The sequence below is a fragment of the Vipera ursinii genome, assembly GCF_947247035.1.
Source record: "Vipera ursinii genome assembly, chromosome: 3".
NCBI lineage: Eukaryota > Metazoa > Chordata > Lepidosauria > Squamata > Viperidae > Vipera > Vipera ursinii.
The window spans coordinates 199,946,402-199,960,866 of record NC_139516.1 but is presented as its reverse complement, the minus strand read 5'-3'; the positions used below and the strand labels follow the sequence as shown (position 1 = coordinate 199,960,866).

Here is a 14,465-nt window from a genome sequence, read left to right as displayed (position 1 = left end):
GCCATTCAGGTTAACGTTTAGACCCCGCCTTCCTCCATTCTCTACGTCACAAATAAAAGGGCGGAGCATGCGCCAAGCATCACGGGAATCGTAGTTTCCCCGATATGCGAGGTGACGGTCCAACGGTCCCACTTTTTTTCGACTTCTCAAGGATTCTTTCTCATAAAGCAAAAGGGTACGCCTTTTCTTTTGTACGTAAGGAACTATTGCAGCTAACGGAATCGCTCATTAGGTAGGAGGACCTCCCCCCCCCGGATCCACCGCGCGCATTCTTCACCATCTTCCCCCCCCCCCGCCCGTCCCGCGCTTTCAGGACTTTTGAGTTCGCCTCAGCGCCGGAAGTGACGCACGGCAGAGGGGACGGGCCTGCCGGCGTCCACAACGCGGAAGCGGTGAGGGGGAGCGGAAGGCAAGTTTGAGCAGTTGCGTTGGGTGGCGGCGGAGCCTCGCCTCAGGAGCGGGGCTGAGGCGGCGGCGAAGAGGACTTGGGGTCCGCCAACCCTCCGTCCGTTCTCCCTTGCTCGCTCCACCCCATCCCGGGGAACCTGCCATGAATGTGGACGTGGAGTTTCACATTCGCCAAAACTACCCCTGGGCCCGTCTCCCCGCCAGCGTTAAGCAGGTACTGACTGACTGACTGACCCCTCTCGGCACCCATACGCAGCAACGCCCCTCCGGCTCCCCGCGAAGTTGACCCCTCGGGCTGCCCGTAGCCCAGTCAGGATGAGCCAGAAGTCGAGCCGGTCTCCCTTGCTAGTTCATGCTGGATGTTCCTCTTCTGCCCCCTCCGACGTAACGCAGCCTTTTCGGGCTTTTCGCCCCCAGGCGGGCGGGCGGGCTGCGGTTCGCCTTTCTCCCCAGCAATGGGACCCGTTGGCGGGGAAACGGGGTGAGGTGCAGCCCGAGGAGGCTAAGGCGAATGCCGATCAAGCCCAGCACCTGTTCGTGACCCCGTTCCAGGGCAGCTAGGCACGTGGCCTCCTGCGTCCTCCTTGCCGGCTGAGGAATTCTGGGAGTTGAAGTCCACAGGTCTTAACAGGTGCCAAGTTTGAGAGACATTGCCTTAGGGCAGGGGTAGGCAACCTTGGCTGTTTTATGACTCGTGGACTTCAACTCCCAGAATTCCTCAGCCAGCTAGGCTAACTCAGGAATTCTGGGAGTTGATGTACAGCGAGTCATAAAACAGCCAAGGTTGCCTACCCCACAGGTCTTAACAGGTGCCAAGTTTGAGACACGTTGCCTTAGGGCAGGGGTAGGCAACCTTGGCTGTTTTATGACTCGTGGACTTCAACTCCCAGAATTCCTCAGCCAGCTATGCTAACTCAGGAATTCTGGGAGTTGATGTCCACAAGTCATAAAACAGCCAAGGTTGCCTACCCCACAGGTCTTAACAGGTGCCAAGTTTGAGACACATTGCCTTAGGGCAGGGGTAGGCAACCTTGGCTGTTTTATGACTCGTGGACTTCAACTCCCAGAATTCCTCAGCCAGCTACGCTAACTCAGGAATTCTGGGAGTTGAAGTCCACGAGTCATAAAACAGCCAAGGTTGCCTACCCCCGCCTTAGGGCCTCATTAACCCGAACACCACTTCCCTTTTACTGGAAGAGCCTGGGTTGAAAAAGAAGGCACGATCTTCGACTACAAAGGCTTGGGCTCTGGAGCTTCCATTCCGCAAGTGAGGTGGACATGGACGACATTCTCCTCCCTGTCTCCTCAGCTCCAAGGGTTACCTGAGGCTCCGCACGGGACCATATTACAAGTCACGTCTGAAATGAGTTCACAGAACATTCTAAATTAAAATGTGATTAGCTCACATTTGGGTTAAGTAGTTTGTGCAGACAGCCTTATTAGTTAAGATCCCTTAAGAATGGGATTGGGTCAGTAAAGGACAGTTAAGCCAATTATGGGTTAGCGAGTTGTGCAGACATAACTTGAAATTACTAAGTGTTGCTAAGTGTTCCAACTAATCAGAAGTTGTAGGTGCTTCACCAGTGGAGGTTTTCAAGAAAATCCTGGACAGACACCTGTCTGAAATGGCACAGAGTCTCCTGCTTGAGCAAGAGGTTGGAATAGACTAGAAGACCTCCAAGGTCCCCCTTCCAGCTCTATTCTGATTGATTGAAGTGCTCTTGATTCTGTGCCTTAAGGTCATTTTTATTTTTTATTTTTTGCTCCTAGCGACCGCATATAGATAGAGTCCCTCCATCATGATATGTCCCTTACCTGGTCTTCCAGTCACCTGTCATTCTTGCCACTGTACATGGGTCCATCCCCTTTATTACTGGTCATCCTCTTCTCTTCTCTACCACCTTTCCCGACATCGCACTCTTGTGCACAATCTTAACACACATATAATGTGGAAGAGTTACAATCAAAGCTGTTATAATCTCTTTGTGGCAGAATTGCATGCATTTGTTTTGCAAGCTGGTAACTTTATATCATTTGTATCAGTGCCTTATTACCATCCTAATTAATTGTTAACGTTAAACTTAATTGTCTTAGTGTTTTTAGTAGTGAAATAGAAACAAATGCAACACCAACAAAACGTGACCATACAGTGAGAAAAGAACATTACAGTAATTAAAATAATGTACCAAAAAAGGAAACTCACAAAAAAGAAAGACATATAATTAGTCCATTTTGTATGGAGCTAAAATTAATTTTAATCTTTAAGCTTATTACTAAGATCTGAATTTTCATTTTTAAGAACATAAAGACTTTTAAAAATGGGAAAAAAACTCATATCTTGAATCCATTTCTTATTATCAAGAAGTTTCTTTTCATTTACTTAAGATTATACTCTTTGTCAGCACCAGACTTGGTAGAACTAAAGTCCTTCACGAAGTGACAAAGTCCATGTTTCAGAATAAGGATTTAGTTCATCTTTAGCTATTGCATTTCTTTCCTAAAGCATATTAACAAATGCCATGATTTGAAACAAAAATAAAGTTGTATATCAAATGTCATACAATTCCAGCAGAAAATACTTAACGCCCAACACTTTTCTAGACTTTCTCTGAGAGTTGTTTTTTTTTAATCCCATTTATATCCCGCCCTTCTCCGAAGACTCAGGGCGGCTTACAATCTAAGCACAAATCAATGTGCTTAGCAATAAGTTCCAATAGTTATGAAATTATATTTTCTAATGAATTGATTTCATTCTTAAATCATATATTTTTTGTGTTTTTAAAACCTGGATCCATTGATTTATCAAGATTGGATATTCCAATTCTTCATTCCATAGTTCCAATATAATGAATAATAAATTTTATTCTGCATTTTTGGTTCCTTATAAAATTAGATTATTGGTTTCAGTTTAAATGCTGTACTACAATCGGTATGTTGTCTTTCACTAGCCTCAGATGCTCTCAAGAATATATGGGTAGACAGTGACAAGATTTAGTAGTGACATTTACGAAGAGCATACGAAGAACTTTATTTCATGCTGTTCTCAAAAATAGGTCTGCAATATTGATATTTTTCAATGATATGTTTGATATATCATTGATACAATGTGTTGTATTAAGACATTGGGTGAGATGACTGGTTATAGAAATTGAATACCTAAATAAAAACCATGTATATTTGAATGTTAGAAACCACTACAGTTTTGAGATTCGTGCTGATTCCATTCTCAAAATTGTATCTGTGCTCACAACAAGTTCTGTACCAGTTCCTTACAGTTTTTACCCTCATAAGACTAATGGGGAGTAATTGAATCCAGCCTCAATAACATAAACTGTCTTTCCAGGAACTTTCTGCAGCTGTTTTTTCCCCAAATAACATGTAAATTGATTCTAAGAGTTGATTCTATTTGGAAAAAAATCTCCAATCGCTTTTTAGCATTTAGATTTACAACAATCATTTGGGGTAAAAATACATTAAAATACTTTTGTTTTACTACAAGTCAATCATGCATCTTTGTTGAAAATTAAGCCATTAAGATGAGTGGTGCTTTCAAGCTGAAAGAGTGGGTGTTAATCTCTGAACATCTGAGCGTTCATCAAATTTTTAGTAGCTTATCCTAATGAATGTGTTTTGTTTGCTTCATAGGGTCTTGGAAACTCACAACGAGAATATGAAAAGCAGGTGGTGCTGTACAGTATCCGCAATCAACTTCGGTACCGAAATAACTTAGGTGAATAAAGAAGTACAGATTTGGGAAAGGGAAAATATTTTGTAACTGTGCTATCCATACTGGCCACACTGAAAAAGCTCTATAATAGATTTTTTGTTGCTGAAGTACATTGACCAACTTATGAAGGAGGATTAAGAAAATATACCAGGTCCTACAAATTTCTGTAAAACATCATAAACTATGACAGGAGCAGCTAAGGAAGATGTTTTTGTTCAAATTTTATAAATGCAGATAGAAATAGCTCCATCATTTGTATTTGTAAACAGTCTCAAATCTAAGCAGAATAAATGAGACACATACTTTAAATAAGTACTCTGGAAGTTTTTAAGATAAAAGTGATATTCATTGAATTCCTTGGATTGGTCTTCTTTCTTAATTAATTCCACATGCCACCAGATGCTAGTGTTTGAGTACTAGCAAAAAATTATTTACCAAGACTTTTTGGTTAATTCTATATTGATTATTTATAGGTGAAAGAAAAGTCACCTCTTTCTGCCAGTGATCTAAAAACTTCAAACCATTTTGTACCCATGTTGGACACATTTTAGATAAATGTGTTCCCCATGTCATTGTACACATCAGATACCATATAAAAATTCAGTTCTGAGCAAAGATTTGCTGGCTTCCTCTGGGTGTCAAGGATTTTGATTCTCATCATCCTTGGCCAGCACAAACATAGAAGAATCCTGATTTATAGTAACTATTGTGTGGCACAATAGTTATTTTAATGATTTAAATATTTAAATGATGGAATTTAATTCCGGTTTTGATCTTAATTCTCTCCACATTATTGTTACATCTTACACTCTGCATTTTTAGTATTACAGATGGGCAGTTCATATAGGTGAAATATAAATAAATCTATAATAAATTAATATAATTTTTCTCCCACTGGGCCACAGGTTTAAGTATAACAACCATTCTGTCTTGTTTTGACTTTCTTACATGGATGGATAGAGTATTGTTCAGATTTGTGTGCAAGTAAGCTAGCTTGCATTGACGTCTTTATATCCCAAAAGGGATTACATTATTAACTAAATTAAGACTGTTCTAACATGTCATTTCTTCTCCAGTTAAGCACATCAAGAAAGATGAACGCAAATACTACGAGGATCTATTAAAATATAGCAGAGATCATCTTATGTTGTATCCCTACCATTTGTCTGATATCATGGTGAAGGGCCTGAGGATAACACCTTTTTCATATTACACAGGAATAATGGAGGTAAGCCAAGAGAAGTACTTGAAAAGAAATAGACTGTTTCCTTCTATTGCAATATAATGCTTACTTACTGGAAACACATGTCTAGTGTTTGCTTTTACTTAGATTACTGCTACACATTGGGGAACATTATACCCCTCGAGCTACATAAATACAGGTAGTCCTCAGCATACAACCATAATGGAGCCTATCTATTATGGCCATACGTCACGACAGTCATAAAATGGGTTGGTCACATGACCCAACTTTACTGCCTTTTTTTTTTGCAGTGGTCGTTGGAACATACCCATTGTTCACTATAGTGTGGTTTTGTCAAAAACCAGAAGTAACTTCCAGTTTTCAGTAAAACTGTCCTAAAATGAAGTCACATGACCATGGGACACCACAGGCAGCCATTTATGCAGCCATGTTGCCAAGTGCCCAAAAGTGTGGTCATATGTGGTCAACTGTAGGAACTTTAGAATTGGGTTGTAAATCCCTTTTTCTAGATAAGTCATAACTTCAAACAAACGCTGAATGACTCGTAAGTTGAGCACTACTTGTATTCCAGTTTGGGCTTTGTCGTTCAATTTCTCCAATCAAGGAAGCTGCTTGGAAGAAATAAGATGTATAATGGGGAAGAGATTGAAGTGGCAATTGCTTGTTGTAGCAGTTAATCCCCCAGTTCTTTTCTAGTGACAATAGTCGCTGGCTGAGGAATTCTGGGAGTTGAAGTCCACAAGTCATAAAAGGGCCAAGTTTGAAGACCCCTGGCTTAATAGAAGATATAGCATCAGTATACAGCTATGAAGCTTAAAAAGTACAGTCATTGAAACTGACCTTGCTTTTTTTTCCCTTTAGGACATAATGAACAGTGAAAAAAGTTATGATTCATTGCCTAATTTTACCGCTGCAGACTGTAAGTATAAATTTACATTATATTTACATGGGTTGAATAAATGCCTATTTTTTTTTCAAAAGAATTTGCTGGTTTCCAAAGCCCAGATGCCTGACAGTTCCTTTTTTGGGGGAAGTTGTAACACTTGTTTAAGAGAGTAAATCTGTCATCTGAAAACAGAACAAAAGAGACAGTGATAAGAGAATAACATTGAGAATGTTAACAAAATAAATTTCCTGCATATCACAGGACTGTTAAACAGTTGCTTATTTTCTCAGCTGTAAGCCATAATAATTAGATTATTTAGGTTATTCTAGTGTAGTCATTTTGCAGTCCATAACATGGCTCTTAAGAGAGTTAGCTGTTAACAGAGCAGTAAAGCAATTACTCTGAGTAATGTTTCTGTCTTTGTTTAGTTTTATGATTATCTAACATTCTACTTAGATTGCTATAACTTGTAATAAATGCCTTTTGCAGGTATACCCATTCTCCTTTCCAATGCACAAATATAGAACTTGGACTAAATGCTCAGAATTCCAGGACAGTGCTTATCTTGGATAAAAGCTGTTACGTGTCTGTGTGTGTGTGTGTGTGTGTGTTTATCTTGTTTGAAATCTTTCAGTTGTAGGAGAATTAAGGAGCCCTTCTTTGTTCCGACTCAATAGTGACTGCTTTCAAATGTAGATGTCTTTCAGATAAAGTTCTTACATAACTTTTGAATTGAGGGGAAACTTAACTGATTTTAGATTACATGCTAAAAATGCATGATAATTCCAGACAAAATGCCCATTTTCAGCCAACCAGAATATAACGACTATCTTCAACTGAATGTTATTTAATGACAAATGAAATTGTTCAGATAAATCTACTGTTTTTGCCCATTTAAGGGTACCTTTTTTGTTATAGAGCTAATAATAATAATAATAATAATAATAATAATAATAATAATAATAATGGCAGCAATGCTGCATATTAGTAATACTTTCTGTCAAAATAGGTTTCCAAATATAATTCTGTTTTTAAGTGATTTTATCTTTTCTTTTTTCAGGCTTAAGGCTTCTTGGCATAGGAAGAAACCAGTATATTGATCTGATGAACCAATGTAGGTCATCAAAAGTATGTATTCTGTTTTCTCCATTTGATCTACTATTGACCTCTTGTTTACAGGTTGATATTAAAACAAATAGGTTCATACTTTTGAGCACCCATACTGTGCCTAGCCAGCTTTCTTTGCAACCTAAAAAGAGCTTGCAGATTTCCATTTCTTTGTGAGTTATGAGGCTCTGCCAATCAAGGACAGTTTGTTTTGGCAGGTTACCGTTGGCAGTTTATGAAATACTGGCCTTGCCACTGTTTGCATCCAGTCATCTGTAGTCTTTTCCAAGTTACAAGGGTCATTTTTTATTTTTATTTTTTAGCCTGATTTTTCCTCAGTTTCTGGAAGGAAAGTAAATATGGCAGAAAATATCCTGCCATCATTTTGCCCAGTACTGACATATAGTTACTGATTTAAAAAGTATACCCTGCCCTTCAACAGAATAACACTGAAAATAAAAAGAACACTGTAGCACCGGTCGTACAATATTATAAATGTATGACTGAATCACGTTCCCAGGAACGAAAGCGCTCCAACAGGAAGGTGAATTCAATTTGGCTAGAAAAAATTTTTTTTAAAAAAAAATATCTTGGGAAATCAAAACGATCTCAGCCTTCGGAGACGGCTTGGAAAATGAAATGAACGCCTCGCTTTAGAGAGATTTCCGAAGCCATCAAAAGAAAAAGGAAAAAAAAACACCTTCCCAGTTATTGCTTGCTCAGTTTTCCTGGAAAGGGCTTCTGAGAAGTCTCAGCACATGGAAAGCTTTCTTTCTTTCACTTACGGCTTTGAACGTAAAGCTCTGCATTTTTTCCAGTTATGGGCAGTCTTTGACTTACGACCAGAACCGAGCCCAAAATTTCTGTTGGCAAGTGAGACGGTTGGGAAGTGAGCTTTGCCCCAGTTTACAACCTCTCTTTTCACAGTTAAATGAATCACGGCAACTTTTAAGTTAGTAACCTGGTTCTTAAATAAACCTGGCTTCCCCATTTTCTTTGCTTGTCGGAAGGTCACACAGGAGGATCACATGAACCCTGGGACGCTGCAACCCTCATAAATATGAGTCAGTTGACCAGCGTCCGAATTTTGATCATGTGACCGTGGAGAGGCTGCAACGGTTGTAAGTGTAGAAAACGGTCACAGGTCGCTTTTTTTCAGGGACGTCGTAACTTTGAATGGTCATTAAATGAGCAGTTCTGAGGACTACCTGCGCATCCTAAAATGAATTGGCAGCTAATAAAATTATTTCATCACTGGCTGAGAAAGAGCTCTCTAACGATGGCAATAGCAAGTCCCACGAACGACACAGTAGAGTAAGGAGAAAAGGGTGTTTAATGTGACCAATATTTTCCTGGGCTCCAAGATCACCACAGATGGGGACTGCAGCCACGAAATTAAAAAGACGCTTCTGGGGATGAAAGCCATGGCAAATCTAGACAGCACACTAAAAAGCAGAGACATCTCCCTGCCAACAAAAGTGCGTATAGTCAAGGCGATGGTCTTCCCAGTTGCAATGTATGGCAGTGAAAGTTGGACCATAAGAAAGGCTGAGCGCCAAAGAATTGAGGCCTTTGAACTATGGTGCTGGAGAAGACTCCTGCGAGTCCCTTGGACTGCAAGGCGATCAAACCGGTCAGTCCTAGAGGAGATCAACTCTGACTGCTCTTTAGAAGGCCAGATCCTGAAGTTGAAATTCAAATACTTTGGCCACCTAATGAGAAGGAAGGACTCACTGGAGAAGAGCCTAATGCTGGGAAAGGTTGAGGGCAAGAAAAGAAGGGGACGACAGAGAATGAGGTGGCTGGATGGAGTCACTGAAGCAGTAGGCGTGAGCGTAAATGGACTCCAGAAGATGGTAGAGGACAGGAAGGCCTGGAGGAACGTTGTCCATGGGGTCGCGATGGGTCGGACACAACTTCGCAAGTAACAACAACAATGTGACCAACAGAGGCAGGGTCCTCCAGAACGATTGGCTCCAAGGGTTGAAGGGATTATATTACTCTATTTTCATATAATGTCTGAGAGTCAATGACCAGTCTAAAACTTCACAAAGGGGTCACTGAGTTTGGGTACCCCGATGCAAGGCTTACTTTGTGGGTTCTGTAGATCTATGATTGGTAAATGGCCTGTCCCTGTGTGTTTATTATCATTGTCTTTGGCTTATGAAAAAGGCAAACAAGTACTTTTTCTCAGGTGGATGCCTCGGCTTCAGTTAAAAAGAACCTAAGATTTATGTGGGTGAAACTGAAATATGAACCAGAACCTACTGCGGTTGCTCACTTTCAGTCTACATCAGAGGTCTCCAAACTTTGTAACTTTCAAGACTTGTGGACTTCAGCTCCCAGAATTCCCCGGTCAGAAACAAGGCTCTGAGTGATGAGGACGATCTTATCAGGGGGAGGGGATGGTGTGCTTAAAGATTTGAATGTTCTTCATTTGAAAATGTAATTTCTTTTTAAACCATTTCAGAAATTTTTTAGAAGGAAAACTGCCCGTGATCTGCTACCCATGAAACCGGTAGAAATTGCCATTGAAGCTTGGTGGGTGGTACAAGCCGGTTATATCACAGAGGATGACATTAAGGTATAAATTAAATAACTTTTGTAGCTCAATTAGATTTAGGCTTTGCAGGTGGACTGCTAAAGGGTTTATCTCCACTTCCAGGTCATGAACGTAAAAACATGGGCTGTTACGATCAGCAACTTTTCTTTTGTCAAATTACATTTGGTAAAAGCTGCTTGAAAATTACAGCAGTAATAAGCTGTGGCTTATGTTTAATTTCATAAACTAATTGTGTAGTGTTTGGGGGAAAAAATCTTTTATCTATCTATACCACAGGTCGGCAACCTGCGGCTCCGGAGCCGCATGCGGCTCTTTGAGCCGTCTCTTGCGGCTCCCAGCCGCCCGGTGCGCGCGCACCTCTTCCAACGGGCAGTGGTGCGCGCGCACCTCTCCAAATGGAGAGTGGCACCGCACGTTTGGAGAGGTGCACGTGCACCTCCCCGAATGGGCGGAGGTGCGCACGCACCTCCCCAAACCTTTGGAGAGGTGCGCGCGTACCTCCGCGCGAATGGGCAGCAGTGCCGCTCTTTCAGGAAGCCCGCCGCGGCCCGTCTGTGAAGCTGCCGAAAGCGGCAGCTTAGCAGACGGGCCGCGGCAGCTTCTGCAAAGAGCGGCGCCCCTGCCCATTCCGAGAGGTGCGCGCGCACCTCTCCGAACGACCGGAGGTGCGCGCGTACCTCCGCGCGAATGGGCAGCGGTGCCGCTCTTTCAGGAAGCCCGCCGCGGCCCGTCTGTGAAGCTGCCGAAAGCGGCAGCTTAGCAGACGGGCCGCGGCAGCTTCCGCAAAGAGCGGCGCCCCTGCCCATTCCGAGAGGTGCGCGCGCACCTCTCCAAACGACCGGAGTTGCGCGCGCACCTCCCCAAACCTTTGGGGAGGTGCGCGCGTACCTCCGTGCGAAGGGGCAGCGGCGCCGCTCTTAGCGGAAGCTGCCGCGGCCCGTCTGCTAAGCTGCCGCTTTCGGCAGCTTCACAGACGGGCCGCGGCGGGCTTCCTGAAAGAGCGGCACCGCTGCCCATTCGCGCGGAGGTACGCGCGCACCTCCGGTCGTTCGGAGAGGTGCGCGCGCACCTCTCGGAATGGGCAGGGGCGCCGCTCTTTGAGGAAGCTGCCGCGGCCCGTCTGCTAAGCTGCCGAAAGCGGCAGCTTTGCAGACGGGCCGTCGCCATCGGGCAACCGGGAACCGGTTCCATCTCATTTTTAAAAAAATGGCAGCCGCGTGCGTCCGCGCATGCGCAAAAAAAACTTTTTTTTTAAATTTGTGATGGAACCGGTTCCCAGTGGCTCTTTTTCTTTTTTAGGTTGCCGACCCCTGATCTATACCTTCCTACAAAGTACAGTTTCATTAAGCAATCCTGAATTAACATGATAGAAAACATGCATCTTTTTCTAGTGAAAAATTTATTCTAGCATTCAATCCAACGGTTCTCAGCATAGGCATAGATTGTGTTCTTTGTTGCCCACCCTGCATCAAATAATTTTGAAACCTTTATGCGTGCATTATTTAATACACACTTTTCTCATTAGATATGCACTCCCTGTGAAAAATCTGCAGTTGATAAAATCATTGATTCAGGTCCTCAGCTTGCTGGAGTCCTAGACTACAATGTTGTTCACAGTGAGTTATGTGTTTGTTTGTTTGTATTCCTTCCAAACAAGAGAGTAATTCTTGCATATTATTTTTGTTACAGATTTGAGTTAAAAGATTGGAAAGCTTCCATGTTAGAGAAAATAGAGAATAATTTGGGCATTCGCCTTTCTTTGTATGACTTTTCCTTTTTTTTATCAAGATTATGTGAAGTGTTGATACCACTTTATAATGCCTTGCTAAGAGCACACTTGGAGTACTGCATCCAGTTTTGGTCGCCACGATGTAAAAAAGGAAGTTGAGACACTAGAAACAGTGCAGAGGAGAGCAACAAAGATGATTAGGGGACTGGAGGCTAAAACCTATAAAGAACGGTTGCTGGAATTGGGTATGTCTAGTCTAATGGTGCAGAATGCAGCCGCGCGAGTCGTGATGGGGGTCTCCCGATACTCCCATGTAACACCTCTACTCCGCGAGCTGCATTGGCTTCCAGTTGCCCTCCAGGTGAGATTCAAGGTGCTGGTTATGACCTATAAAGCCCTACATGGCGAGGGTCCAGGATATTAGGGAACACCTGCTGCCAGCATCAAGCTCCCTTCGTCCAGTGCGCTCCCACAGGGAGGGTCTTCTCAGGGTGCCACCAGTTAAAGATTGCCGGCGGGTAACACCCAGGGGTAGGGCCTTCTCAGTGGGTGCGCCTGCCCTGTGGAACCAGCTGCCTGCGGAGCTTAGGACTGCCCCCAACCTCCGTTCATTCCGCCGGGACCTGAAGACCTGGCTCTTCAAGCTCTCTGGGCCAGGCTGAGAATATTTTTAATTTTAATTTTAACTGGGTTTTTTATTGTTCTCAGGGTTTTATTTAATCTTTTTTAATTTGTTTTAACGTTTGTATTGACTCTCTTTTAAATGCCCTGTAAACCGCCCTGAGTCCTTCGGGAAAGTGCGGTATATAAATCTAACTAACTAAATAAATAAATAATGAAGAGAAGGGTGAGGGGTGACAGGATAGCATTGTTCCAGTATCTCAGGGGCTGCCACAAAGAAGAGGGAGTCAAGCTATTCTCCAGAGCGCCTGAAGGCAGGACAAGAAGCAATGGATGGAAACTAATCAAAGAGAGAAGCAACCTAGAACTAAGGAGAAACTTCCTGACAGTTAGTACAATTAACCAGTGGAACAATTTGCTTCCAGAAGTTGTGGGTGCTCCAACACTGAAGGTTTTTTAAGAACAGATTGTATAACCATTTGTCTGAAATGGTATTAGAGTTTCCTGCCTGAGCAGGGGGTTGGACTAGAAGACCTCTGAGGTCCCTTCCAACAACTCTGTTGTTCTGTATCTTTATTAGAATAGATGATCCTAGTGCTGAATCAGGTATTTGGGCTTTCCCCTCAATTTAGAAAACAGTTCCGCTATGTTATATTTGCGAATAGTCTTAATTTAAACTCATGGAATAATTTAGGCTCATGGAATAAGAGTCATCTGAATCCTGCTTGTTAGGCATATGGTGTTAGCCTACAATGTTGGGTTGAAAATATATCAACCATGATGTTATGTCTTTAAGTTGTTAATTGGCCAATGGGTGTGTAAGTGTTCTCATGGCCATAAGAGGAAGCTAGGAACGTAGCTTCTCTCTCTCTGAATTCACTGCTCTCTACTGTTACTGTTTTTGCTCTGTTACTGTGAACTGTGTATTGACCTCTGGACTGGTAAGAAGACTTTGTATTTTGGATTGCTACTTGGACTGTTTATTTTTGACTGTGCATTTTTGTTTTTACACCATCTCAAAGTAAAATACTTTTTGCTTTTACAACTCAGTGTACTCATGTGTGTGACTCTTACTGCTCTCAGTACCCTTCCTTGTCTGTGTAACTCTTTGGTAGCTGCTGGAATTTACTTGCAAATTTTAATCTATCTGAAATATTTGAGTACCACACCGAACCAAGTATTTGTATGACATTTGAGATTTTAGCCCAAATATGTGTGACTATTGATAAACAGCGAAACCACAATTTAACAAAATCAGTTTAGTGGATTTTGAATGCAGTTAACCAGATTTCTGTCCAGGCATCCTCCTGAAGGAAATTAAATTTATATTAATTTCACATCTTTCCTAGCAGTTGGCATAATGATATAATTAACCCCAAATGAGATAATTATGCAAATGAACATAACATAGTAAATTGCTGCAAATAACATAACTGACAGTTTTAACAGGCATTTGGAAATAATGGACATAACCCCTCTCTACTGGTCTGTTACAGCAAGGTTTTACTGCCGATACTTTTTCAGCTAAAATGTTTGTATTCTTCCAAGCTCTTTGTACAGTTATGAAACGTACATTTAAATCTTGTTCAGATATATTTATGTTTGGATTTTGGTGAAGCATGTTTTAAGCAAATATGCATAGGGATAAAGTTGCAATTATAACTTTCCAGCCATTTTTGTTCTGGTACTTTCGTTTGAATATGTTCAAAGTAAATCTCTCATCAAAAAAGCAATATCCTTTTGTGTGTGTTTGTGTGTGTGTGTGTGTGTGTGTGTATACATGTTTTCTAGTCTATTAATTTCAATCTTGAAGAAAGAATCATGTTAAGGAAGGATACTTTAGAGCTGTGTTTCTCAACCTTGGCAACTTTTAAGATGTTTGGATTTCAAATCAAAGAATTCTTAAAGTTTAAGATGTCTTAAAACCCAGACATCTGAAAGTTGCCAAGGATGAGGACACTGCTTTAGAGTGTCTCAGTTCTGTGCCACAGATGTATCCTGTCTTACTAGCATCTCTGTGCAATACTGTGCCATGCATGCAGTAATTTGGATTAATTTTCAAAGGAGCAACTGGATTTAATTTGAATTAGAGAAAAATGTGAACATAACCGTCACTATTCCATGTACCATTTTCTGAAATCTGTCTCACTTTCTTCATTTCTCAGCACAACAGAGTGACTGAAGACACTGCATGAGAATCTGTTAGGATAATGGGGTTCT

At 41.9% G+C, this 14,465-nt stretch overlaps 1 protein-coding gene across 7 annotated transcripts in view; it reads left to right on the top strand.

The window, feature by feature from the left end:
- The first annotated feature begins 402 nt into the window (after window positions 1–402).
- The window catches only part of FAM91A1 (family with sequence similarity 91 member A1), a 61,741-nt gene continuing 47,678 nt past the window's right edge, over window positions 403–14,465 (top strand). For all 7 annotated transcript variants that reach the window (XR_014492236.1, XR_014492237.1, XM_083360551.1 and 4 more), the window contains exons 1-7: window positions 403–622; window positions 4,054–4,138; window positions 5,212–5,363; window positions 6,201–6,258; window positions 7,286–7,353; window positions 9,803–9,916; window positions 11,421–11,511. Coding sequence is in view for 5 of the 7 variants with exons in the window: in XM_083360551.1 (XP_083216677.1) it covers window positions 551–622; window positions 4,054–4,138; window positions 5,212–5,363; window positions 6,201–6,258; window positions 7,286–7,353; window positions 9,803–9,916; window positions 11,421–11,511 (640 nt within the window). In the remaining 2 variants the exon portion in view is untranslated. The remainder of the gene's footprint in view (window positions 623–4,053; window positions 4,139–5,211; window positions 5,364–6,200; window positions 6,259–7,285; window positions 7,354–9,802; window positions 9,917–11,420; window positions 11,512–14,465) is intronic.